The 23,946-nt window shown below is 39.8% G+C and overlaps 3 protein-coding genes across 7 annotated transcripts in view; all 3 read right to left on the reverse strand.

Moving 5' to 3' along the window:
• Positions 1-14,139, reverse strand: part of slc8a3 (solute carrier family 8 member 3) — a 161,857-nt gene extending 147,718 nt beyond the window's left edge. The window contains exon 1 of the mRNA XM_042500096.2: positions 14,000-14,139. The gene's annotated coding sequence lies outside the window, so the exon portion shown is untranslated. The remainder of the gene's footprint in view (positions 1-13,999) is intronic.
• cox16 (cytochrome c oxidase assembly factor COX16) lies at positions 6,058-13,952 on the reverse strand. The gene is made up of 4 exons (XM_042500120.2): positions 13,487-13,952; positions 12,893-12,970; positions 9,911-9,979; positions 6,058-6,665 (listed from the first exon to the last, which is right to left on the reverse strand). Exons 1-4 carry the CDS (start codon positions 13,544-13,546, stop codon positions 6,552-6,554), a joined length of 321 nt encoding a protein of 106 aa, XP_042356054.1. The 5' UTR covers positions 13,547-13,952; the 3' UTR covers positions 6,058-6,551.
• Positions 14,140-14,913: 774 nt separating the features above from the next.
• Positions 14,914-23,946, reverse strand: part of actn1 (actinin, alpha 1) — a 74,231-nt gene continuing 65,198 nt past the window's right edge. For 2 of the 5 annotated variants that reach the window (XM_088087970.1, XM_042500100.2), the window contains exons 16-21: positions 22,894-23,028; positions 21,883-22,062; positions 20,298-20,444; positions 17,088-17,153; positions 16,568-16,726; positions 14,914-15,530 (exon numbers count right to left, since the gene is read on the reverse strand). In XM_088087970.1, the coding sequence (XP_087944096.1) occupies positions 15,372-15,530; positions 16,568-16,726; positions 17,088-17,153; positions 20,298-20,444; positions 21,883-22,062; positions 22,894-23,028 (846 nt within the window). In that variant the 3' untranslated portion in view covers positions 14,914-15,371. Of the gene's footprint in view, positions 15,531-16,567; positions 16,727-17,087; positions 17,154-17,452; positions 17,534-20,297; positions 20,445-21,882; positions 22,063-22,893; positions 23,029-23,946 lie in introns of all 5 variants that reach the window. The other 3 variants (XM_088087969.1, XM_042500098.2, XM_088087971.1) reach the window with 2 other exon arrangements.

Genomic DNA, 23,946 nt, shown 5'->3' on the forward strand with positions numbered 1-23,946 from the left:
CACAATCAGTTTTGTTGTTTTGGTCTCTCATAATGGTCTGAGGCGAGACAGGCGTCTCGCCTCTACCCTCTCAATTAGAAAGTCAGCTCATACACTATGTCACTTGTTACAATGCCAACATTTTCCTCTGGCGTCTGGGCTGTTGGTAGACCTGCTCACAACTTCTGTGCCGACTTCGGCCATAACCTCAGATCACAAGTAGTCGCTTCATTTGACAGGGCCACAAGCCAGGAAGTCCAGCAGCATGCTTGCAGTTTCCAGCCAAACAGTATCACTGTCATCCAGACATGCATGCATCAGCTCAATATGAGAGTATGCACATAATCATACAGAGAAGAAGAGCTGGCTATTCTTCATCTAACGCTACATAACCTTGACTAGCCCGCACTAATAAATCCTCTCCTCAAATAAAACCCTGACACTTCATAAATATACAGAGTGCAATGCAGATAGAAAGGAGCCGGCGCGAAGCTTTCACACTGTATGTACTTTGAGCTCAAATAAGATCCATAGAGACCCGTGTTTGCACTCATATAGCAGAGCTCGGCTACGGAGAGTGCCCCTTCTGCAGCTGCAGCTATTGGAGCTGAGCATTCAGTGGTTCACTGGTCTGGAATATATTTGCAGAGGAAGATGGGTGAGAGAGGGATACCCGCACTGACTCCATTACATCAGAGACACAGTGTAGGACACTGGACTCCACACTCATCGACTCATCTCCCCGTGCCTTATGGTACTGAATGAAAGCGAGCAGGAAGGGGGAGCGAATCAAAGGCCGGGGAAGACGGGATGAGACAGGGATCAAGGCGGAGGGGTCAGCTTGGCCCAGGGGCTCGGGTATGCGTGCCGGGCCGAACGAAGAATGCTCTGCCCCCCCCGTGCCCAAAAGCCACGTCTCTATGGCAACGTGTGGCCCCTGCCTTGGTCCTGGGGAGAGTGGAAGTGACGGCGGCGATCTGCGCGCGTTCCGTCTGGCTCATTATGTGGGGAATGAAGTGAAACAGCCAGGGGGTGCATTTGTTCTGCGTGGACTACCCCTCAGCTGCCAAGCGTCTGTCTATTTTTAGAAATGAAACTAGAGAGAGAGAGAGAGAGAGAGAGAGAAAGAGAGACTAAATAAAATAAGCACAGAGGCCATTTCCCCGCTCACTTCCTCCCTCCCTCCTTCATGTAGAATAAGTCTATTTTTTGTCATTTGACTCTCCAGCTCTCTGTAAGTGAGTCAGTGAAGGTTAAGGCCTTCACTGACCACAGCTTCACCGACTTTGTTTGAGATCTGGGGCAGGGGATTGACAAAAAAGCACACGTACTGTACGTTAGCCCTGCGCCGAAAAGGATTGTTTTAATTATTAACGTCATAAAATATATCTCTTAAATTTGAAAAAATGTTAACAATGTGACCCAAAGTCCTATGTGACATCTACAAATTTCCTTTTTTGAGACCCCGACATGACCCTCATGCGGTGAAGCCTGGAGCCTTTCTGCAATTTTTTTTCACATTTTAACTTTTCACAAAATAGCTTACTTATACCAAGTGTTTTCACCAGCCGACATACTGCGCGTGGTAACCAGAAATGTCTACAAAGGACAACAAACAGCCTTTTTACCCAGAGCTACACCAGCCGAGCTCACCGCAGTCATCCGTGGTGAGATTTCAGCTCTGAAAAAACGAACTAGTGACTGAGCTCAGATCATCTGTTGCCGAGTTGAAAACTGCACTTGCGACACACTCAGTCCAGATTGCTGACATTGAAACTTCACTTACCGACGCCGACAGCTCGAGAAAACCAACTCTGCTTTAAGCCTCAAGTTCCACAATTTTGTCACGCAGGGGCTGCTAAATATGGCGGTCATTGGAAAAAAGTTAACGGCGCGACCTCACGCCAGTGTTTGGTTGTCTGTTCTGGGCCTCTGTAAAAACATGGCGGTGCAACATGGTGATCTCCGTAGATGAGGGGTCGCTTCCTATGTAGATATAAATGTCTCATTCTAAAGTATTGACAACAAAACAACTATTCTTGTTTACGGATGATTATAGACTAAAAAAAACATACTATATCATTCCATTTCTGCTTATATATCCCTCTTTATCCTACACACTGGACCTTTAAAATGTGTCAACTAACCAGTTAATCGACTAATTGTTTCTTACTGTCGATGTATAATACTAAATGATTAACAACACACTTTCTTGATATACAAACTGTTTAATATATCATAGCTGGGAAGCATTAAGTGTATTGGAATGACAAAGCCTCAACACATAAATTATTCTCTCGTGTTTTTAAGTCTTTTGCTCACAGGCGTTGGGATGTCATGTATCTGCTGTGGGCTGCTCACACTGTGCTTCAAACAGTGCTCGGTGTTACAGTGAGAGCGGAGGGCGACTACAATACTACAACAGTACAGTGGGGGGTTTCCACCAGTATTAGGCTGATAGGTGAGTGACACCTGGAGACAGACCGACAAATCAGCTTATTTAAGATATGACGACACTGATCACGTCGACTGATAACAAAAAGTAACCACAGACTGTCCTGCAGTGGGATCACTCCAGCTATGATACATCAATTTGTGACTTTGAGAAACAAATGTGGGCCAATGGCGTAAAGTGTGTGCACCAAGGGCTCTGCACGCTTGTAGTGTCCTGTCACTGCATCTTCATGGTTGCTGTGCCATCGCTTTGATAAAATCTGTCCACACACATACAGACATATTAACACCTGCCAAAGTGCTCAAAATATCTACTGTGATCGTTCATGTTACAATAGATGCCTCCAGGACCACATTTTAGCATGACATACCAAAACACACAGACCCAGGAGGTAAAAAAAAAAATCAACCACCGCAACGTTATCCCAGTTGGTAATACAAAGTACAGCGATGCCAAAAATATTTTAAAGGAAATTTAGGGAGAAAATACGATTGAGATGTGAGGGAAAATTAAAGAGATATGTTAGGCAGTCATCCTGGTTTGAGGATTCACCGGGAGATCCTTTGCCCATTCACATAATGTGGTTGAATATCCTGCGTTTCATTCAAATCTGTCATCTTTGTGAGAAATGTCGCCTCGTGAGCGGTAATTAATCTTCATCTGGAGGTTGTGTGTGAGTGTGTGTGTTTGGGATTTTTCATTCATCAAGGGCCAAAAAGACGGAGAGCTGCCTGGTTCCTCTGCAGATTGCCTCCACATCAGAGCTGTGAAGATCTGGCAGCAGGAAAAAACAGCTCACAGGGCCACGGAGTGAAAAGGACAATCTGAATGATTCAGGGGCCCATAGCTGGAGGGGGTCCCTGGAAGTTGCAAAGGATTACAGTTATTTAGTGTTTCAGAGTGCCGAATTTCAACCAGCTACATGGTTCTTGTTTCTAAGACCTCATTAGTTCCCCCGAAGTAGTAAATATTGAATTTGATTTCCTCTTTTCTTAGCCTTGTCCAATGAATATTTGATGGCGTTTTCTTGCATTCTCAAATTAAAAATTGAACAGCACGTGAAGGGGGGCGTGCCTTTTTCAAATTAGGACTTCCAGCTCATCATGCATCCTGATGGCTCGCTTACGATTGTGAGGCCTCACGGACTGACCCATTTTGGCCTCTGACGAATACACCCGTGCCGCCCATAAAAGAACCGCAGTGTGCTGTAACATACTATCTTCTGCTTGAGCGCTCTAAAGTCTCCTTCACATGGTTCATTTGATGTGGGCTCTATGGAGGAGCTGCGAGGCGGTATGGCTCTGTACAGCCAGAGAGATTACAGATGGTTCACCGAACACACAGCTAATAAATACCATATGATGCGTATTTAAGGAGGAAATGAAAAGTGACTAAACAAATAGAATATTTAAAGTGCAGCCATCTAATTTATTTTTACACACCATGTAGTCTGCAGAATTACTGGATATCCTAAAACTGTCAAACACTGTAATGGTTAGGTCACTCAAAATATAAAAAAAAACCCCAAAAAAACATGTTCACAGTTTTCATAACAACTGTCTACAAAGAAATAAGCCCTACACGGCGCCCCTAAGGTTGATAACTTTCTTCATGTAGTAACAAGTTATCTTGTATAGTCAACAATTATTAAGGGAACAAGTTGATTATCATGTTAGAAAAAGTTTTCTTTTGGGAACAAGGTATTATTTTGTGGGAGCAAGTAAATTATCTTGAGTAAACGAGTCAGTTAGTGTGGAAACAAGTTATCTTGTGTGCTCACTTAATTATTGTGGGAACAAGTTATTATCTTGTGCTCAATTAACTGTTTTGTGGGAACAAGTTGATTACTGTGGGAACAACCTTGTATTATATTGTGGGAGTAAGTTATTATTTATTAAGTTATTTATTAAGTTATTATTTTGAGTGCACAAGCTGATAATCTTATGATGACACATTGATTAATTTTTGGGAACAACTTGATTGTCTCGTGGGAACAAGTTATTTTCTTATGTGCACAGACAATTATTTTGAGGGAAAAAGTAAATTATCGTGTGAGGACAAGTTTTCCTGTGGAAACAAAATATCTTGCATGTAAAATTAATAAACTTGTGGAAACAAGTTATTATCTTGTGCACACAAGTTGATTATCTTGTGGGAACAATTCATCTTGTGGAAACAAGTAATTATCCTGTGGGAACAAATTATTATCTTGAGTACACAAGTCGATTATTGTGGAGCATGTTCGTAATCTTGTGGGAACAGGTTATGATCTTGTGCACACAAGTGGATTACTATGGGAACAAGTTATATTTTGGGAACACGTTATTACCATTAGTAAGTTATTATCTTGAGTGCACAAGTCAATTATTATGGGAACAGGTTATTAACTTGTGCACACAAGTCACTAATTGTGGGAACAAATTGCTTAAGTTAATTATCTTGTTGGAATAAGAAAAAAATGCTTTAATAGTTATTCACACAAGATAATAACTTGTTCCCACAAAATAATTAACTTCAGAGTACAACATAAAAAATATGACCTTTCAACAACTTCAGGGGTTCGTTCCTGTGTATCAGTGTTTCGTGTTTTTCCAGAGCAGCAGTTTTCAAAGTCTGACACTTCTTCCTGCAGCTAACCTCACAGTATCAGCCTCGTCCTCCAGTACACTTCAGATTGCCTTATCGACCATCATCAAACTCAATATTTCTTCTTTCCCACAGTTAGAAACAGCAGCGTCCTCGCTGTTGTTTTGATTTTCAGACAGTACATATCTAATCAGAAACAGCCCGGGGCAGGCCTGTGGAGCATCCAGAATAAGGTGTGTGATTGACCTCTAAGATTACAGATGCACCAGCATGTAGCGGCTCTAAATTTAGAGAGCCCTCTGCAGAAACAGAAGCGTACACCAGACATTTTTATCAACACACAGCCTGACGAGAAAGGCTTGATCTGATCTTCCAATCCTGTGACAAATTACTTGATTAATCTGTTTGGAGGATTAGAGGCAATTTCTGCTTCACGGCAGCTCGGCCAAACAACCGATGACAAAGCTGGAAGATTTAGTATCAGTACAACCTGTGCATGAGAAAATAATCCTCACATATGAGCTGTTGTTTGTGCCCCGTAAATTCCCGAGCCCGAGAAGCACTGGGTATTAAAGTGACTCAAAAATCATGGGCATAAAAAATGTGATTACAGAAAATGTATCCCAGGACATTTTCACACAGACCTCTCCACCTGAAGAATATTCATTACATCCTATTTCACAAACTGAATGAGGGAAAGCAGTACGTATTATCTGTCAGTCACCCAAACATTATTTATACGTACAATCCGAAGACGTACAGCAAAAATCATGTTCTTTTGGTTTGTCGAACAAAAAAAAGGCAAAAAGGTAATAGTATTTCCATTATAAACGTAATAAATCCAGCGCGTTGCAAAGTAATAACTGTCAGAGAAACAGATTACTGTCGAGACCTATAAAGCCCGAGGAAAGGCTGGACTGTTGCGTTATTTATTCTTTTATACTTTGAACTGGTAAATCAAAGTGATACTGCTGTAAACAAAGACTCACCACATATACGAGCTTTTGTCAAAAACGAAATAAAAGTAAAAGTAACAATTTGGATCAATAGAACATAATTTATTGAGACATGGAAATCATACACTGATATATATATTTCTCTCCTTGCTTTCAGTGTGAAAGGTAAGGTGCAGCAGTACACAGGTGCGCCACCTACTGGTTGGTTTTTACAACAAACTCCTGATTCAGAGTGGAGCATAAGTTACCAACAGGTGACTTCTTTATACATGTGTATAAATAAGCGAGCACCAATCCATATTTGTTTGAATTTAAGACCAACCTTGAACTTAGTTCAAGGTTTTGGGCTCATGTTGCAAAATTTTAACCACTAAGAGTCCAGAATGTGTCACAACTAAAGACCAAAACCTGCTGCAAACACTTGGTAAACTTTTGGGTCCAGCACAGACCCAACAAGCTGAGTCCGTGCCCTGAAGTTACAGCGTCCAGGTTACATGAATTTTAGTGTCAGTCAAAGACTCGGTCCGCTCGTGTCTGGTCCATCCTGCTGCAGTGTGCGTGCAGTCTGCTGCGCCTCAGTCTTTTTGGTTTAGCCTGGCACGCTGCTGCTCCTGGTACTCTTTGGAGTCCTCCCAGGGACGAGGACCCCGGATGTTCCTCCACTCTTCCAAATTTACCTCCTTCAGCTTCTGCAGAGAGGGAGAGAAAAAAAAAACAGATGAGGTTAAAAAAAGGCTCATTTTCTGGTTCATACTTTTATTTATTTTTATTACAATTATTAGCACACAGTTTTTAATTTAAAAAAAGTAGATAAGCGTAACAAGAATTGTGCAGGAGAGGTTAAGAAACCCATAGCGGCTTATAGTGAAAACCTCTCCTCTAGAACTTACAATATATTCAAATCATTACAGCAGTTCTCTCTTTAACATGACAGTATAACAAACCCGAACCCGAACCCAACACGCCAACACAGCTAATACATTAACTACTTCCTGTTTGGGTTCCTTCTAGAGTGTGTTTACATGCTTTTATGGGCAAAAAACACTATTTTACTCATAATGTCTGTGTTTGGACGCCTTAATCACCGTCTGCGTGAAATGCTAAGTTTAGCCCCTGGCTCTCTAAGCTCCCTCTGCCAAAAAAGTCTGCTGTGATCAGTCAGCACTCCCTATCTCTACACCATCATTGCAACTATAGAGTTATTTGAGAGGAGAACGGCAGCACGTTCTACAGTGAAAATCACCAATAAAAGCTTAGAAACACAACCGGACATGTTCCAGCAGGAACGAGCTCTGAAACTGGGGAGAAATCAGCATCAACAGCCATAGCCCCTTTCACACATGCACTGCAAACGTGAAATTATCTAAATGTTACCTGACGGAGCTGAACGTGAGACTGCAAATGTACTAAATAGTCAGACTGGACATTAAACAGACTTTATACATTATGTAAACGTTTGCCGCAGCGTGCCTGGAGCAGATGACCATATAAAGATATCTGGCACACTATGGGAAGGTTTCCATTTCATATTAGCACAAAAACTTGTGATATTTTCGAAATGTTAGATTCTGTCTCCCAGTTCTCGCATTAAGTAAGTGCTTTTGAGATTTTAAAATATTGAGATATAAATAATGTATGGAGATATAGCCTCAAAATACTGCAGTATAATTTTCAGCCCATGTCGCCCAGCATATAATAAGAAAAAGCATAATAGAGCCCCTTTAAAATTCACCCAATAATTCACTATTTGACCAGATGTAGATGAAACTGTGTCAGAAAACTGATTTTTCTAACTCTGAAAAATTGAACTTGGGCTTCTGCACGAACACAAGAAATTATTTAAAAGTCAATTCAGAATCATTATTTTTTTTTTCTAGTTTTACTTCCTGAAATGTGCAGATGTAGAGAAGTTGTGACCATCTGCTGTGTCACGCAGGTGAGAGGAGGCAAGAATTAAGCTGCCAGCGTGCTTCTTCAGAACAGCTTGTCGGATTGGAGAAGAGCTGCGGTAAACCCACCGCCCCCCACATCTTTCTGACGTCGGATTAGGAGGGCTGAGTGTGACTTCTGTAACTTTATGAAACAGATAATCTGACTTTCACACCCACCTGTCTCTTCCAGGAGAGACTGTGCGCAGTTATCCTCATATTTAAATGAAAAGGCGTCTTTATGACGGCCGGCGTTTCACTCTGCCTTCAAGTGTCGTTGTTCAGTAATATTAGTGATGATGTTCCTGATACGGAGGTCATTAAAAATCAATTGTCAACTTCCAATTATGGCTGGGTATTGCTTATTAAACAACAAATCAAAAACCAATACCAGCACCCTTAACCCTTTGAAACCTGGATCGACATCACTTTTCTTGTGCTGTGTCCAGAAACCCAGAGCAAATTTGGTTTGAATTTTTTCGAAAACATGGGCAACTAGCCCAATTTTTTTTTTAGTCGATTTACAGAATTATTTTTAAAAAGTTCGGTAAAATGTCTCTCTCTCTCTCTCTCTCTCTCTCTCTCTATATATATATATATATATATATATATATATATATATATATATATATATATATATATATATATATATATATATATATATATATATATATATATATATATATATATATATATATATATATATATACACACACACAAAATTATCATAATTATGGATTTAATATTACGCTACAGAATTATTTTTACGTTTTAAACAATTTTTTTTCGGGTCATTTCTATTTGTTTGGGTTTTTTATTTACTTTCCTTTTTTTGTATTATTTCTAATTTTCACTAAATTTTTCTTTTTCTTTTGCTTTTTACCAATTTCTTGCAAAGAAGAACACTTGTTGTGATTAGCTGGGAGCAAAACCACACAAATGTAGTCGTGTTTTTCTAGATCTGACTGGAGAAGTTTGGAAGCAACTTGGTACTCGGGGTGGGAAACACCACAGCCCCCCAGATTTAATATTCTCTCAATACAATATTATTGCGATATAAAATGTTTTGTAATATCTTGAGTATTGCATTCATGAATTTATTACCTTTTTAACTACAAATTAAGAAAAAAACTTGATAAAACAATATTGTTTTTATCTAATAATATACATTTTTCAGTCTGTTCATCTCACCTTTATGACTTTTTTATATCAACATGTATCTAGTGAACTGAAAAAGCAACTGAAGTTATTCTAGTAGGCTACTAACTAATAATTAGTATTTACAATATTAATAATTTATATGATAAATAACATTGACACTTGCCGTCAGTGGATTGATACAATCTTGCCACGAAAAATATCGCAGTACTATGCTGTATTGACACCCCCCCCCACACACACACACACACACACACTACTTAGTATTTGATTTGATCGCTGAGAAGTATTGAGTACCAATACTAAGCGTCGCTGCCTGTTGGCAATATTCAATAAGGAGACAGAACAGCAACAGTATTTTGTTTTTGTTCTGACTGTTTTTGTTAGGATGAAAAAACCTCAGAATCGTGATTAAAGCAGCGTGCTTAACAAACAAAGTGATGCAGCACACCTGATCAATGATAAAAAATATGGGCAAACCTACAAGTCTAATTACTTTAAAAAAAAGCAACTTAAACACTTGAATTATTAAAGGGGGTATCCTGAAGGTGTTAAAGATTGTTTAAGAATTGTAAATTCCCAAAATTCTCCTACATACGAGGTTAGACATTGTATAAAATTGTATGAATTATAAATACAACCCCATGTTTTTACGTCTCTAACGCGTCTACACGATAATTTCTAAACACGATACAATTTGTTCTCGACACCTTTTTTTAAACATCTTGATGGCACTCTATAAAAGCACATATTGTTTACCAGCTCCTGTTTCTTGCCGACAGACCGCACCAGTTAGTTTCTTTCATCTCCTCTCAGCCCCTCAGGGTGCCCAGCTTGTGTCTCCTTACCTCGTACTCCTCCTCCAGTATGGCTGACTGCTTTGGGATGTTCACTTTGGCCTCCAGCGAAGGATCCAGCTGAGAGAGAGCGAGGAGAAATGTTACGATAGAAAGTCACGCACTCACAACAACAGAGAAAATGAAAAGAAATCAAAGAAAGGACGAGATGAAGAGAAGAAAGAAGAAGACATGGAGGGGCTCTCTGGCTTATACAGCTGCAACTTTGGACTGAAGCAGCATCCCCCTCCTCTTCTCTGTGTATTTCTTTAATCTATAAATGATGACACCCGCAAGAAGGGGTGAAGCACTTTAAAGTCCGGCCTATAACCTTGTGTGAAGAGAAAAAACTTTTTCTCAGCAGCGTCAAAGTCTAGCCGCTCCCAAACCTGGAGGGCGGATCCAATTTACCTTGTTTTCACTGTAAATTTATTCGGCTGGATTTGGCATCAACATCACCAGGTTTAGCAAGAAATGAAAATTATGTGTCAGAGGGTTTCAGGAGAGGGACTGGAGTCCGATGGAGCTATCTGGGTTTTGCAATTCAAATTGATTTTGCCCGAGAATAGGACTGAAATGAATCCCATTCTGAATCATTACTTTTAATGAGTTCTAATATTTCACAGCAATAATGCCGCAGTTACTCTGGTGACTGATGAGTTTCATAATTCCATGATTGATTTTTAATTAGACCTACATTACTACAGCAAATAAATAATATATGGAATATTTTGCAGCCTTCAGACGAGGGAATTAATAGCCCTGGTAATTAGTGTGATACCTACGATGGAGGCGTTATTAGCTTTTCTTCAACTGCCCGAAACTAAAAAATAAAAAAAACTTGGAGCATCAGAGGTGAAGAAAACTCACACAAAACCTGGACAAGGAAGACAAAAGGCCTTCAAGTTCATCTCTGCCTCCAGGCTAAATGAGACTGTCGAGAAGAAAATGCTAATTGGACCATACAGTAACTTACCCATCAGACAGCAGCTTGAACATTTTGAAACCTGAGTAAATTGGCTTGATTTCTTCCAAAAACATGGGAGGGTGCTGAGCAACTTAACAAGAAATGGTCCAAACATTAGCGAGAAATTGGTAAAAGAGAAACAGTTACATGACATTACTGGGAAATGAGCAAAAGACAACAAGAAAAGACAAACTAAAGTAAAAAAAAAGAAAGAAAAAAATAGAAAATGACCTTAAGAAAGTGCAGATTTTTTATTTGTAACATAATTTTTAATAAATAATTAAGAAAATTAGAAATATGTTTTCTTGGCATTTTCCCCCTAGTTTTTTGATTATATCTAATAATGCATCCCAGGTAATTTGCAGACCATTTTCTTCCCTTCACTAATTTCTTTTTTGCAATTTGCAGGAGATTTTTTGCAACCCCCCCCCACCCCAAAAAAAATGTTGTCAGGTTTCAGAGGTTTAAATTATGGTGAAAGGCGCCTGAATACAGCACAATAAACTGCTGTCAATCCAGGAATTAAAGACTTAATGGTTTAAGCGGGCAAATATCTGTGTGAACAAAATAATCTAATCAGCTGATAACAGAACCGGAAGATTGTGTACATTTTGACAACTGTTTAGATATTCCATGCATTAAATTACATGTGCGCGCACGCACACACACACACACACACTGAGCAGAGACTGAACTCCACAGGGCCTGAGAGGAGAGAGGGGGCTGGGGGGGACTCGGTCCGCCGCAGGCCCTGTCAGAAGAGAGCGAGTCTTGTGGGGGCAGCTGCACGCTGCCAGGGGCGCGACGCCTCCCTGCACCGCCGTCATCCACAGTGTAGTGCCGCCTCACATGGACAGTTATAAGAAAAGATGCCCCTGCCATCTGGCTCCCACCCACATGACGCGCACCAGCGTTTGTCAGAGCAAAATAGCACAAAACAGCCACTTCCCCTCGCAGCCAGCTCATCACATTGTGATGGCTTCTAATAAAGGGCCGCTCCTCTGTCAGTTTAATGAATTGTGTCTGTCATTTAATGAATTATTAGAGCTTGTTCGCACTTCTTGCTCTTGTATTGACTCACTAAATGGGTTAGAAGAGCCTGTCAGTGCTGCACTGTCTGACGTGATGGATAGACAATGTGTTAAATTCCAATGATAAATAAGCCGAAATCAAACACACGACACTGTGAGATCCCAGCAGTCCTCACAGACTTAGAAACATCTCTGTGAGCGCTATTTTTACACTGTCCTCTTTGAATAAAACCATGAACCTCACGTGCAATTGTGTGTCTGACCACTGGGAGGAGTCATTGCACACAGAGACTGTGGGCTTTTCCCAAATCACCCAGGGACACTCAACCTGCTTTGCCCCAATCATAACACGCATTACAATCGCACTGTTGACATTTTGTGTGAGCAAATTGCTTTACTACAAATTCTGCAAAACCCAACTTCATTTTATTCAGATGTTTTTACACAATGCATTTAATTTTTTTATTATACTGTAATTTTATTAAATTCTATTTTTATGATATTAAATGTACTATTTTTTGCATGTTAAACAGATCTTGTAACGAGATTCATTATTATTCAAAATTTTTTTATATTTATTTTGTTTGTTTATTTTATGAAGTTTCATTTCTGATTATTATATAACTTTGACAATTTTTTTACCATATATTTTATACAGATTTTTTAAATAGATTGTTTTTTATTTCTAACTATTTTTTTTCATTATTTATTGCGTTGTTTTTTTTTTTTTTATAAAACTGAGTGTTTGTTGTGGCAGATGCCTGAAACAAATGTAAATTCTGTGTGACTACCTGTACAAACTTAGACTGCTCACACTAAAATGCACATTTAATATCGTCATACAGGAGTTAAAAACTGAGAGGTTCGATTGTATTTAGGATCAAATATACCCGGTTTCTTGCGATGGTGAAAATGTGAGAAATTTTTATCTGCTGTCACATTTATTGAGCAACTCTTCATCAAATATACGTAATATAAGAGTTAATTATTACAAACCTTTTTTCTGATCCTCTGAGCATCGTATCGAATTTGTGTGAACTCTCTCAGGCCAAAGGAACCTCCAATTATGAGCAACTGAAAAAAAACATAGAAAGTGAATTAGTGAACTTCACCCTAAGTACTTTAGTTATTGATATTTGGGCATTTAAGAGCAATTGCAAAGTCTGGAGGGAGTTTCCACTATACCTCCGCCATAAATCTGGACGAATCAATGGGAAAACTTAAGACTTCGTTTTAACGCAGTTACAGATTTTTTAAAAACCTTTACTCTATTTGTGGGGAAAAAACAAACAAGGCAAAAGGCAAAACTGAGACTGTTATTTACTCTGGGTCAATGCGGTCCAGTGAGTGAGTACAAAGAACAACAGTAGTTTGCGTTCATAATAATTACAACCAAATTTAAAAAGGAAAAAGACAAAAATAACTAATTACATACATAAATCGATTTTAATATTAACAGTAATCTGACAAAACAGCTCGCTTCAACTAGCAGCGTTATGCATCATGAAGCTAACTCACTAGCTAAAGCTTTAGCTAACAAGCTTATCAACGCTCGAAAATACGATAAAACGTAAAATAAAAGTTACTTACAAGCATGGGGACTCCATATTTGACTGTTTTATTTTTCTGCAGCGCTTTGAGAGTAAACATGACTCCTGTCTTCAGCTACAAGCCCATTTTTTCCTTATGAAAACACAGAGGAGCTGCAGGTCACAGCCGGGACGCGCTTCCTGTGAATGGGTCCGACGCGTTAAATTGTCCGTGTAGGTATGAAGATGCAATCGAAGGTTCCCGTGTCCGTCTCCAAAATGGCGATGGGAAAATGCAACAAAAATGTCAAGAAATAAACTCCGGAGAAAATAGCTTGTTAAATGTTAAACCTCGTCGATTTGTTGCTTAGTTCTGCCTGTGATATTTTTCTTATCAGTTTCTAAATCGACTTTTTAATTTTGCTTTTTCTGCTTTTCTTGCAGTCTCTTACACGAACAATCGCATTTTTAACCTTCTACTTTTGTGTCTTTGCACGTTTTACTGTGAGCACATGCACTTTGCACCACTGCTAAACAAATCACATGACATAAAACTTTTGAAATGTTTTCCTACCATCTCTGCAGCCGCTGGTGTCAGTCCATGCTGCTGTCTGGTGGCTCACTCAGGTGTTTCCACTTAATTAGTCCGAGTAAAGTTCTGCAGTGAGCTGCATGTGGGCCGGAACCAAGGCCAACTGAGCAAAGCAATGTCGTTTTCAGTTCCAGGTGCACACAGTATCAACAAACACATTGGTAATAAACCCTTATGGACTGTTTGGCGCATTTCATTCTTCTTTACACACACACATATATATATATATATATATATATATATATATATATATATATATATATATATATAGATGGCATACATTTTCGCAAAACTGTGTGTTTTTGTTTAATCTTGTTATTTCCGGCTCAGCTCTTACAGTAAGTCTAAAATACACTGTGTAAGCAAAATTGTTACATTCATATTGTTAAGTGCAAGAATATGCCATTGAATTCCATTTAAACTGCAATTTTTTGATCCTACAGCAATCACACATCTATTTAGTATGTACTATAGTGAAAATAATAATTTTAGTATTTTGCATCTAAAAACATTGGGGCATAATGACAACAACCTGGCATTTAAAGGGGTGAAATTCTGAAAATCAATAAACATTGTATATTTATGATGAGGACTTAAGTAGAAATAAAGTAGAAAATAATATTAATGTATAATATTTGCTTGATTTTGAAAAACGCATTTTGTATGCAGCATCCACGTCTCCCTGACCATGCAGTCTACACAAGCAAGCATGCAAAAAAATTATGGTCTTCTGCTCTTTTCTTTTTCCTTGAGCACCTGCCCCACAAAATGTGTGTGCACGGCACTGGGTATAGGCATTCACTTTTCAGAGAGTCGGCTAAATGCACAAACTGTCACAATAAATCCATTAAAACCACAAGTGAACCCTGCAGCAAACAGAGAATAAGAAGAGAAAGTATAGCAATTTTTCTTTATTACAATTTTCGTCTCTTATTTTCAATCAGGTGAAGAAAAATACCTTTTTTTGTTCAGTATAATAAAATATGTTAACTTTATTCATTTTATGAAGAAAAACAATGACAACAAGAAAATAAAAACAGAAACAAACATTTTCTCTCTCCCTCTTTTGTAAACCTGGGGAGCTGCTGCATTGCGTGGGAAGCAAATACAACGAGGAGACAGAGTGTGAGGGAGCGGTGAGGAGGCTGGAGAGGTGGGACAAGGAGGAGGAGGAGGAGGAGGAGGAGGAGGAGGAGGAGGAGGAGACAGAGGATAATGACAAAAAGATAAGGCCAGAGACGTACAAAAAATGAGCGTAGTAGGACAGGAGTTTGGTGGCGGGGCAGTCGGAGGACGTGGCGGTGATCAGAGCAGGTAGGCTGGTGGTCCCGAGTCAGGACGACTGACAGAGTGTTCACAGGTCGCTCTCTCCGTACAGGGCCGTAGAGAAGGACATGTAGTCGAGGGCTCCGGGCACGCCGTCGGGGCCGGTGTAGGGGGCCATGCGGGCTATGCAATACTCGGCCTGGTCTGGAGGAAGCTCCCGGCGCAGCTCGTCGGCTAAAATGTAGTTCTGTCAAAGAGGAGAAAAATAAAATTACATTTTTTACTGTGAAAAGAATTAGCTTTAAGCTACTGATACAGTTTAACCCTCAGGGCACGCTTTAATATTACACACACACATTTCGCTCTGCGAACAAAAAGCTCTTTTCAAAATCAACTTTAAAAAATATTAGATATTAATACTATTTTTTTACTTTCATTGAGTACATTTTTAAACCAACATCAATCTTAATCATATCAAACATTCATAAATTTACAAAATTTTAAAACTTTAAATGCCAGATTATGTCAAGATGCCACTTTGTTTTTAGATGAAAAAAAAAAGAATTATTTTCAACATACTACATGCAAAGTAGATTTATTTTTAACTGATCATAGCCTGGGATATGTTATTGATTTGCAGCAACACTGATTGTGACAGTGCATCGAGTGGAAATAGCATGTATTTTCTGTTTCGCTTTTCTGACAAAATATCACCCTCAATCCTACATACTGCACCTTTAAAAACATCTTATGTTAATATGGCAAACTTGTCACCGACAAGTTGCCTATTACACATCCAGCAGATGTGATTTTTTTCACCTGCTGAATGTAAGTCCAATATTCACTCTCTTTTTATCTCTGTTTTGGACTCCAAGAACTCCTAAACGGGATTATCTGTCTCTTCAGCTGCTAAACGCTCAACCGAATAGTTGGTAACTTTGTCTGTCTGCCCTCTGGTGTTAGACATATAGTGTACACTGGGTTCATCACAGTTTTGTTTTTTTTTCACTGAAACAGCCAAAACAACACCACACAAAAGTTCTGTGTTATTTTCTCATTTAAGTAGTCATGCAATCTATTGCTAATATAACGTATTGATAATAGTGGCTTTAAATGTGCTGCGTAGTTGTTTAAAGTCTTTCTGTATTATGTTTTTTACTTTTTCATATTGTGCTTACTTTTTTTCTGCTTCCCCTAAAATTGTATTAGATATTATTCTTTTGGCCAAATGGAGTTTAATCTAGGCATTTCACACTGTTCCTCTTCGACGACGTAACGCTGTACCTTATCTCCTGCCAGGACTTTGAAGGAGGCCATGACTTGGTCGGCAGTGTCTGTGTCGGCCGTCTCGCGGGACATGAAGTCGATGAAGGCCTGGAAGGTGACGAGGCCCATCCGGTTGGGATCCACTATGCTCATGATGCGGGCGAACTCGCTCTCACCCTGAGGGCAACAGAGAGGAGGAGTGAGGCTCTGTTCCCATGGCAACACAGGAAAAACACACAGCAAAGGATAGATATACTGCATACAGAGATATAACTTCGGATAACTTCTCTTGTTAATTTTTTAGTAAAGGAAAATAATATAATAGCGAGTTTTAAATTAATTCGAAGCACTGTTGGGTGATAAATAAGTTCTTATATATTCCTTAAATGGAACTGTAAGGAAAATAAACATTTTAAAATCTAAAATATGGTAAAAATATATAAAATAAGGGTTACAGCTACGCATTACCATTTCCGTCTGGTCTTGTTAATCACACACAAACAAAACTTTGATACTTGAAGAGTGCTCGTGGCTTTACCAGGTTGTAACCAATGGAGATAAGGCAGGTTTTGAAGTCTTCAGCATCCATGATTCCTGATCTCTTCTACAAGGTCAACGAACCAGGAGGAGCAGAAAGAGCGGCAGGGACAGCGGAGGGAAATCATTGGAGGAGTAAAGGATGAACAAAGAGCAGAATTTAGGAGGAAAAGCCGCGACAATCCACCATGTGGACGTTGCAAGGTGTTGAAAATCACAAAGGAAATGTCAACAGTAGGGAAGGTGGGAACAGAGGGAGAATAAAAGAGGGAAGGAAAGAAGGAAACAGGAGGGAAAAATACAAAAGGAAAAAAAAAAGAAACCAGTTAAACCTCTCACAGTTAGGGTGCGGCTACGATTAAGTACCTGTGCATCGTTGGCGATATCGAAGCCCAGGCTGATCAGGCAGGCCTTGAACTCCTCTGCGCCCAGAGTGCCCGAGTGGTCCTGGGGTGTGGGGGGCCAGTGCCAGGCGAGGCGTCGGGGGGCCACAGGCCATGCAGCAACACATACAGCGGTGTCAGTGACGGTGAAGGGGTGAACAGGGGAGGAGGAAGGTGAGGTGGTGTTGGAGGGGGGGAGAGGAGGAGGAGGGTGGAGGGAGAGTGCACCATGCACAGGGGGGTAAAAGGAGGTGATCGGGGGTGAAGGGAGGGGGCCATGCAGGAGACAGAGAACAGAGAACACAGTGCATATTCATTAGGATCTGGCAGGTGAACACACGGTGGCAGCAGTGCTGCCATGCTGGGCGAGGGGCATTCAGAGGCGTTAATGTGCAGTGTGGCAGGCAGACTACAGTACGCGGCCCGTGGTGAGGTTATTCGTATCGTCGATGGCACACGTACTTAACAACACAATATATATGCTCCTCTTGGAAGCAAAAGTGTCTCTTTACCTTTTTGTACAGCACCAAAGAAAATAAACACCTCACACATTTGCAATCACATTCATTCCCCCATTTTATCACAACAATATTCAATTTGTAAAAAACAGCAAATCATGCCATCTGAGTAGCTATAATCAGGAAATGAATTGATCAAAGAGGGAATTTGATTTTGATTTAAAATATTCTTCACAGCATAGAGACGGCTGTCTTGATAATAAATGGAAATGGACGTGAGCCATGACCCCCCCTTTTTCTTCTTCTTCTTCTTATTTATTTGTTTATTTGTCTGTTTTACTAATATACTTTTTAAAATGTATCCTTGTGTGCTTTCTCTGGTTTACCTGCTAACTAGTCTTTTGGCTTGTGCTTTCATTTATTACCGTTAAGCACTTGATTTTGTGATTTATTATCGGCAAAACAGGCTTGAAGTCAAGTTTTTGTAACTGTCTTTTTTGTAAATCTTCGGCTGCCAATAAAAACAAACAAAAAAACTGCAAATGTTTGACATATTTGGTTAATAAATCACTTTTCAGGATCTTGACGATTGAATATTTCACTAACACAGGCTAAGTTTTTCCCCATCAAACTAAAGTCAAAGTGATTTTCTTTCTAATGGGTCAGATTAATCTGGTGCTGAAGCTCGATTCACCTTCTCCTCGCACCTCCGAACAAATGTCAGCCTGAGAGCCTTGAAGGAGAAGACTTAATCCTAATGAAATATGAAACAATAGCACAAGTTCAGGTCCACATTCAGCTTCCTGTGGGCTCCGATCGTCAACCTCAGTTATTGATTAACAATACGGCAGCTCTGGAAAAATGTATGAGGTAATGGTGGAGTCAGCAGGAGAGCTGGAGGAGGAGGAGGAGGAGGAGGAGGAGAAGGAGCTAAATAAAAACTCATCCATAATTGGTGTTGTTCCTGACACGGTGAGCCCCAGTGTAAACACTGAGGTCTGGAGGCAGGAGGGAGCGAGTAAGAAACAGCCTTCAACGGAGAGATTCTCAATTCTACCTGCTCTGTTTCATTTCTAACTTAAGCAGACATCCGTAGATTTTCACAATAAAAGACTTTAGCCGGTGCATGCCGCTGATTCTGTCATTTTTCACCACATGCCTGAGAGCCCTCGAGCTGTTAAAGATGAATGTTGTGTCACTGAACTGTAAGTCCCTTTTCAACCAAGCGCTAAGGTCAATAAACAGCCTGATGCATTTCACACACAAACTCTACACTCTGCACACTCGATGTTTTCTGGTTAAAGCATCATTAAAAGAGCGCCGTTAGCCACACCATGGGCAGCATGACACGACAAATACAGAAATTACATATTCTCACCTGAACTTCTCTGCTTTCTTGATGAAGTCTAAATATATAAAAGACAAACTTGTGACTCCATGTGCCAGAAGTTATGAGATCTATCTTACACCAGAACTTCTTAGAAATACACTTATTCACAGAGCTGGCCAGGGCTGCTCCTTGAAATTTGGAGATTCAAATTATCGACCGCAATTGCTTCAAGTCGAGCAGTCGTATTTTTGTTGGGGTATTTTGCGAGTCAGTGTGCTCTGCAGTGACCAAAACGTCTCCAGATTTCGCTGCGGAGTGAGTGCTCTTGACTCTCACGCTACTCTTTGGTACAAGCACCTGCAGACATGCAGGCAGCAGCACGGAGGGAGAGAGACACTGCACTGTAGGGTGAAGATGTGATCAGCTTACAGTTCACAGCCAGTTAATAAGATACAGTCTCTGACATTTGTTTGATATCTAGTTTCTGCAAAAAATGTTGCGCATTTGCGACCCGTCGTTAGCTGCTTTAGCTTGTACACTGTATTATATGAATGTCACTATCACACTGAACGTCCCACTCAGCCTGTTCAAACTATAAAACTCTGTATGGAAAACAAAATGAACTGTAGAAAATTAATATAGAACTGCCCAATCTGATTTAACTTCAATAATAATGATTTGGGTTCAGCCCTGGAGTTAGCAGATGCTTAGCTTAGCATTTACGCTCACGCATCTCACTAATCAACAAACAGAGTCAAGAAGTCACGACTCCCAACAAGGAAATACTTTGGCACAAAACCCCCGAATGATCCCGAATTTTTGTATTTACAACTTTGATATAGCTGTATTAGGAGAAAGAAATCTCATAAATATATTTCCCAAATGTTGAATGACTCCTTAAACAACACAAAACCTTTTTGTTTCTATTCTGACTTTACAGCATGTTTGTGTTGTATGTTTGCAGCTGACTGAAGATGAGCAGCGTGCCGCCTGCAGCACCTCTCTTTGTGTCTGCACCGTGACTCAGTGCGAGTACTGACCCTGTCGAAGTGGTTGAAGGAAGCCCGGTACTCGTTCAGCTGCTCCTGGCTGATGCCCTTGGCGTCTCGCGTCAAGATCTGGTTCTCGATTTCGTTGATGGTGCGGGCGATGGTGGTGAGTAACTGCTCCCAGCCCACGCGGATGTGCTGCCGAGGAGAGAGAATCACAGATCAGAGGAAGTTTAAGGAAGGCGGAGGAAGGAGTCTCAGAGGTTTTGGTTTTAGCTCGGCTTTTGCTGTGGGTTAAACTGTGTTTGGAGATTAAAAAAAAAATGTTTGACTTGCAGGGAGGATCAGATGATTTCACTGCATCAGGAAAATGCAAAAATCTGACATTTAATAGCAGCAAATTTTTAACGTAAATGCTTTGGATGTTTTCATGTTGGCCTCTGATTGTGCACTTTGACAATGAGAAAAATATTTCAAAGGACAATGATGACTGATTCCTTACACTAGCCTGTTATTCAGCATGAATACATGAGTATAAATCAGTTATTCCCAACCATGGTTACCTGTTCTCTTAGAGATAATTATGCAGTAACCAGGGTTTACCGGGAAACATTGAGCTCAGCAGCTCAGATCATTTAGAAAAAACAAAAAAAATACGAACTGATATAAAAAAATTATATGATGTCTTTTCACATTGTGATTAGGGAGAAAATAAACATACAAACAGACTGATTTAATGCTTTACAAACATGTTTTGGGATTGAGTGTGCATTTAAACTAGTTAGCACACTAGCACAAAAGTCAAAAGGACAGCATAAAGTATTGAATGCAAGGTTAAAACATTATAGAGAGCCATTTGAACATTTAATCAAGTTTAGGTAATAGCAATTACAGATGCTTTTTGACTACTTAGAAGTCAAAGCCAAAATATATATAATGTCATTTAGAGTTTCAGATTTAAACAGTCCAGTGCTTATTTATCAAAGGGGTACAGTTTGATGAGGGGGAACTTTAGTTGGGGTACACTGGATAAGAAAATAGTTGGAAATCACTACGTTTTCTCCACTGTTTGAGTATTTCAGCAGCTTCGCACTGGTTAAACCATAACAGAAGAGGAGCACTTAAGGAAAAATAGAGAAGCAGACAAAATATATTATTTGCATAAATAAATTAACTAACCTGGCATTTTAAATCTGCTCTCACCTCTTTAGAGAACGCTTTGCACAGAAGCTGATTCTTGACGCACACAAACACCTACATAACAGCTTTTGCAAATGGGTCACTTGATGTGCAGAATTTTAATAACAAAATTAATATGAATTCTTCTGGTCTATAAAAATAATTCTTGGCAGGTAGACAGACCGACAGGGGGTTTGTAGTTTTGCAGCACTTGGCTGATGATTCAAAGTTAATAATTTACACTAAAGACTGGACATAAACTGCAGCGTGAGGAAAGCGTAAACTGTTAAAGACTTTTCCTGTGGCTGTCTGAACATCCTTTGCCTTGTTTTTTGTGGAAAACCACAACAATCAACAGCATAAACACTTAAAATAGAATTTTATCTCTGCCAGATAGTCAAATGTCAAACTGTCAGATGTCATGTTTGGTGATGTACAGCTGGGCTCCAGGTTTTACCTCCATGGTGTAGTTGGTGTGCTTGTTGTCGAAGATGAGCGCTTCCTGAATGAGCTGGTGGTCGCCCTCCAGCTGGTCGATCTTTGGCTTGTAGTTGACGATGCTCTTCTCGTACTGGCGTAGGTGCGTCAGCTGGTCCTCCAGGGTGCCGTGCATCTCGATTGAGATGCGGCCGATTTCCTGCAGGAACACACACAGGGTATTTAATAAGACTGAGTCATTGCAAAGTGGAGTTCATGACAAGAATATATTAAAACCTCTGCCTGGCAGTTATTTCTTTACGTCACACTACCCTGTCATACAAAAACATTCTTATCCAAATGTATATATGCTACATATCACTGCAGGTAACGCAAATCTGAAGCCACACTGACTATGAACAACCTGTTTTCATGTGTTTTAAAAGAATTTCAGAAACCAAAATCTGAGTCAGAAAATTCTTGTTTCAACACCTTCAGATACCCTGTTCATTCCAATGGACATAACTTCTCTAGGATGTCTAGATCTGTAAATCAACTCCACCCAAAATGCACAGACTTATTTGTTGGATCCCTTTAAGCCAATCGCAATGTTCCACATCATCTTAAGTGCACTGCAGAAGAGCCGTGACCCCTTTTTTTTAAACAAGCATTGCTGACCGTAAGGAAAGGAGGGAGCATAAGGCACATCAGTGTCTATCATTCATATAGTTAAAATACATTATTTGTGTTTAAACAGCTTTTAAGTAAACATCAGATGTTAAATAACTTATACATGTCAAAAAATCAAATAAAAGATTTACAGCTTTTACTCTGTGTATCACAGTACAATTAGTGAAGAAATCCATCATGTTGTTGTTTTTTTGCATGTGTGTGTTTGGAACATAATTGGGTTCAAAAGGAGGACGGTTTGAGACTAAACTTAACACAAAACTGCAGCGTAACTTCTCACACAGACTAAACGACACACAAGCTGTAGTGACAGAGTGAAGCGGCGCACTTGTCATCACGCCGCCCTCGTTCTCACACTGACCTCCATCTTGTTCTGGATCCAGGGCCCGATGACATTGGCCTGGTTGGCAAACTGTCGGCGCAGACGCTCGTTGTTCTGCTGCCGGGCGTGTTCCTCAATCAGAGCCTGGTCGCGCTGAGGCACCAGCTGTCTGACCTGCAGCAGGAAGGAGAGTCACGGAAAACCCAAAGGTGTTAATACACATTAATTTGATTCCCCCTTTAACATAATGATGACGTATAAACTGAAATGATCTGCTAACTTTTTCACCCTACTGTAAAAGAGGATCGTGCTCCTGTTTTGAATATAAAAACAGACCTCTTGAGTTGATAATAAAGCAAAGTGTGGACTGGCAGTAACACATTTTATATAAGCAGCCAGGCTCATTTAAATATAATAAGAGTCCACACTGACCAGAGTGTACAGAGAGTCCTGCATCAGGTAAAAAAAGCTGATTTGCAGGTGGTATTTTATCTTAAATTTATTTCCATGTTTGGTTGTCGAACACACAAACAACATGCCATTTAGATTATGGGTGTTGGATGATAAATATATTTAAACAAAATAATATTTATGAATTATTTCAATGTTTTAATGCTTTAATTACTACTTTTTAGTGTCAGCTCTGCAACAGCTGCAGTATAATTGCTGCTGGAATCAGTTGCGTAACGGGCACATTAACTGTGTAACTCTGTAAAGCACTTTGAATTGCCCTGTGTATGAAATCTGCTAAATCTGCGAAATCTGGAGATGTGCTGCTTAATATTATGAGAATAAGCAAAAAATATACATTTAAATTGTATTTCCTGAATTATCCTAATTTTAAAATCAATTTCTTATTGTTTTACATGTATGAAATGTCCAAAATTGAAAAGCAAAAACTTTAAATGTGTTGCTTAACCAAATGATTTGAGTGCATTGTTATAGAACCTGCTGTTTTGGGTCGGGCAGTAGATCTTGTATCAGTGAGTCTGGTCGGGCTGCAGAACTAATTGGTCATATGCTGGTGGAGGGGCAGCTGTAGTATTGCACTTCACCGTTCCGAATTAAAAGCGGGTCTTTAAAGTCAGACCT

This window comes from Plectropomus leopardus, chromosome 14, assembly GCF_026936395.1.
Source record: "Plectropomus leopardus strain MGB_pleo_1.0 chromosome 14, ASM2693639v1, whole genome shotgun sequence".
Lineage (NCBI taxonomy): Eukaryota > Metazoa > Chordata > Actinopteri > Perciformes > Serranidae > Plectropomus > Plectropomus leopardus.

What these genes read in the sequence shown, in the direction of transcription:
- cox16 (XM_042500120.2), bottom strand. Translation starts at nt 13,546, where the DNA reads ATGTTTACTCTCAAAGCGCTGCAGAAAAATAAAACAGTCAAATATGGA. An exon ending in AATATGGAGTCCCCATGCTT is followed by an intron (nt 12,971 to 13,486) that starts GTAAGTAACTTT and finishes GTTTTTTTTCAG; the next exon opens with TTGCTCATAATTGGAGGTTC. An exon ending in TACTGGAGGAGGAGTACGAG is followed by an intron (nt 6,666 to 9,910) that starts GTAAGGAGACAC and finishes CCCTCTCTGCAG; the next exon opens with AAGCTGAAGGAGGTAAATTT.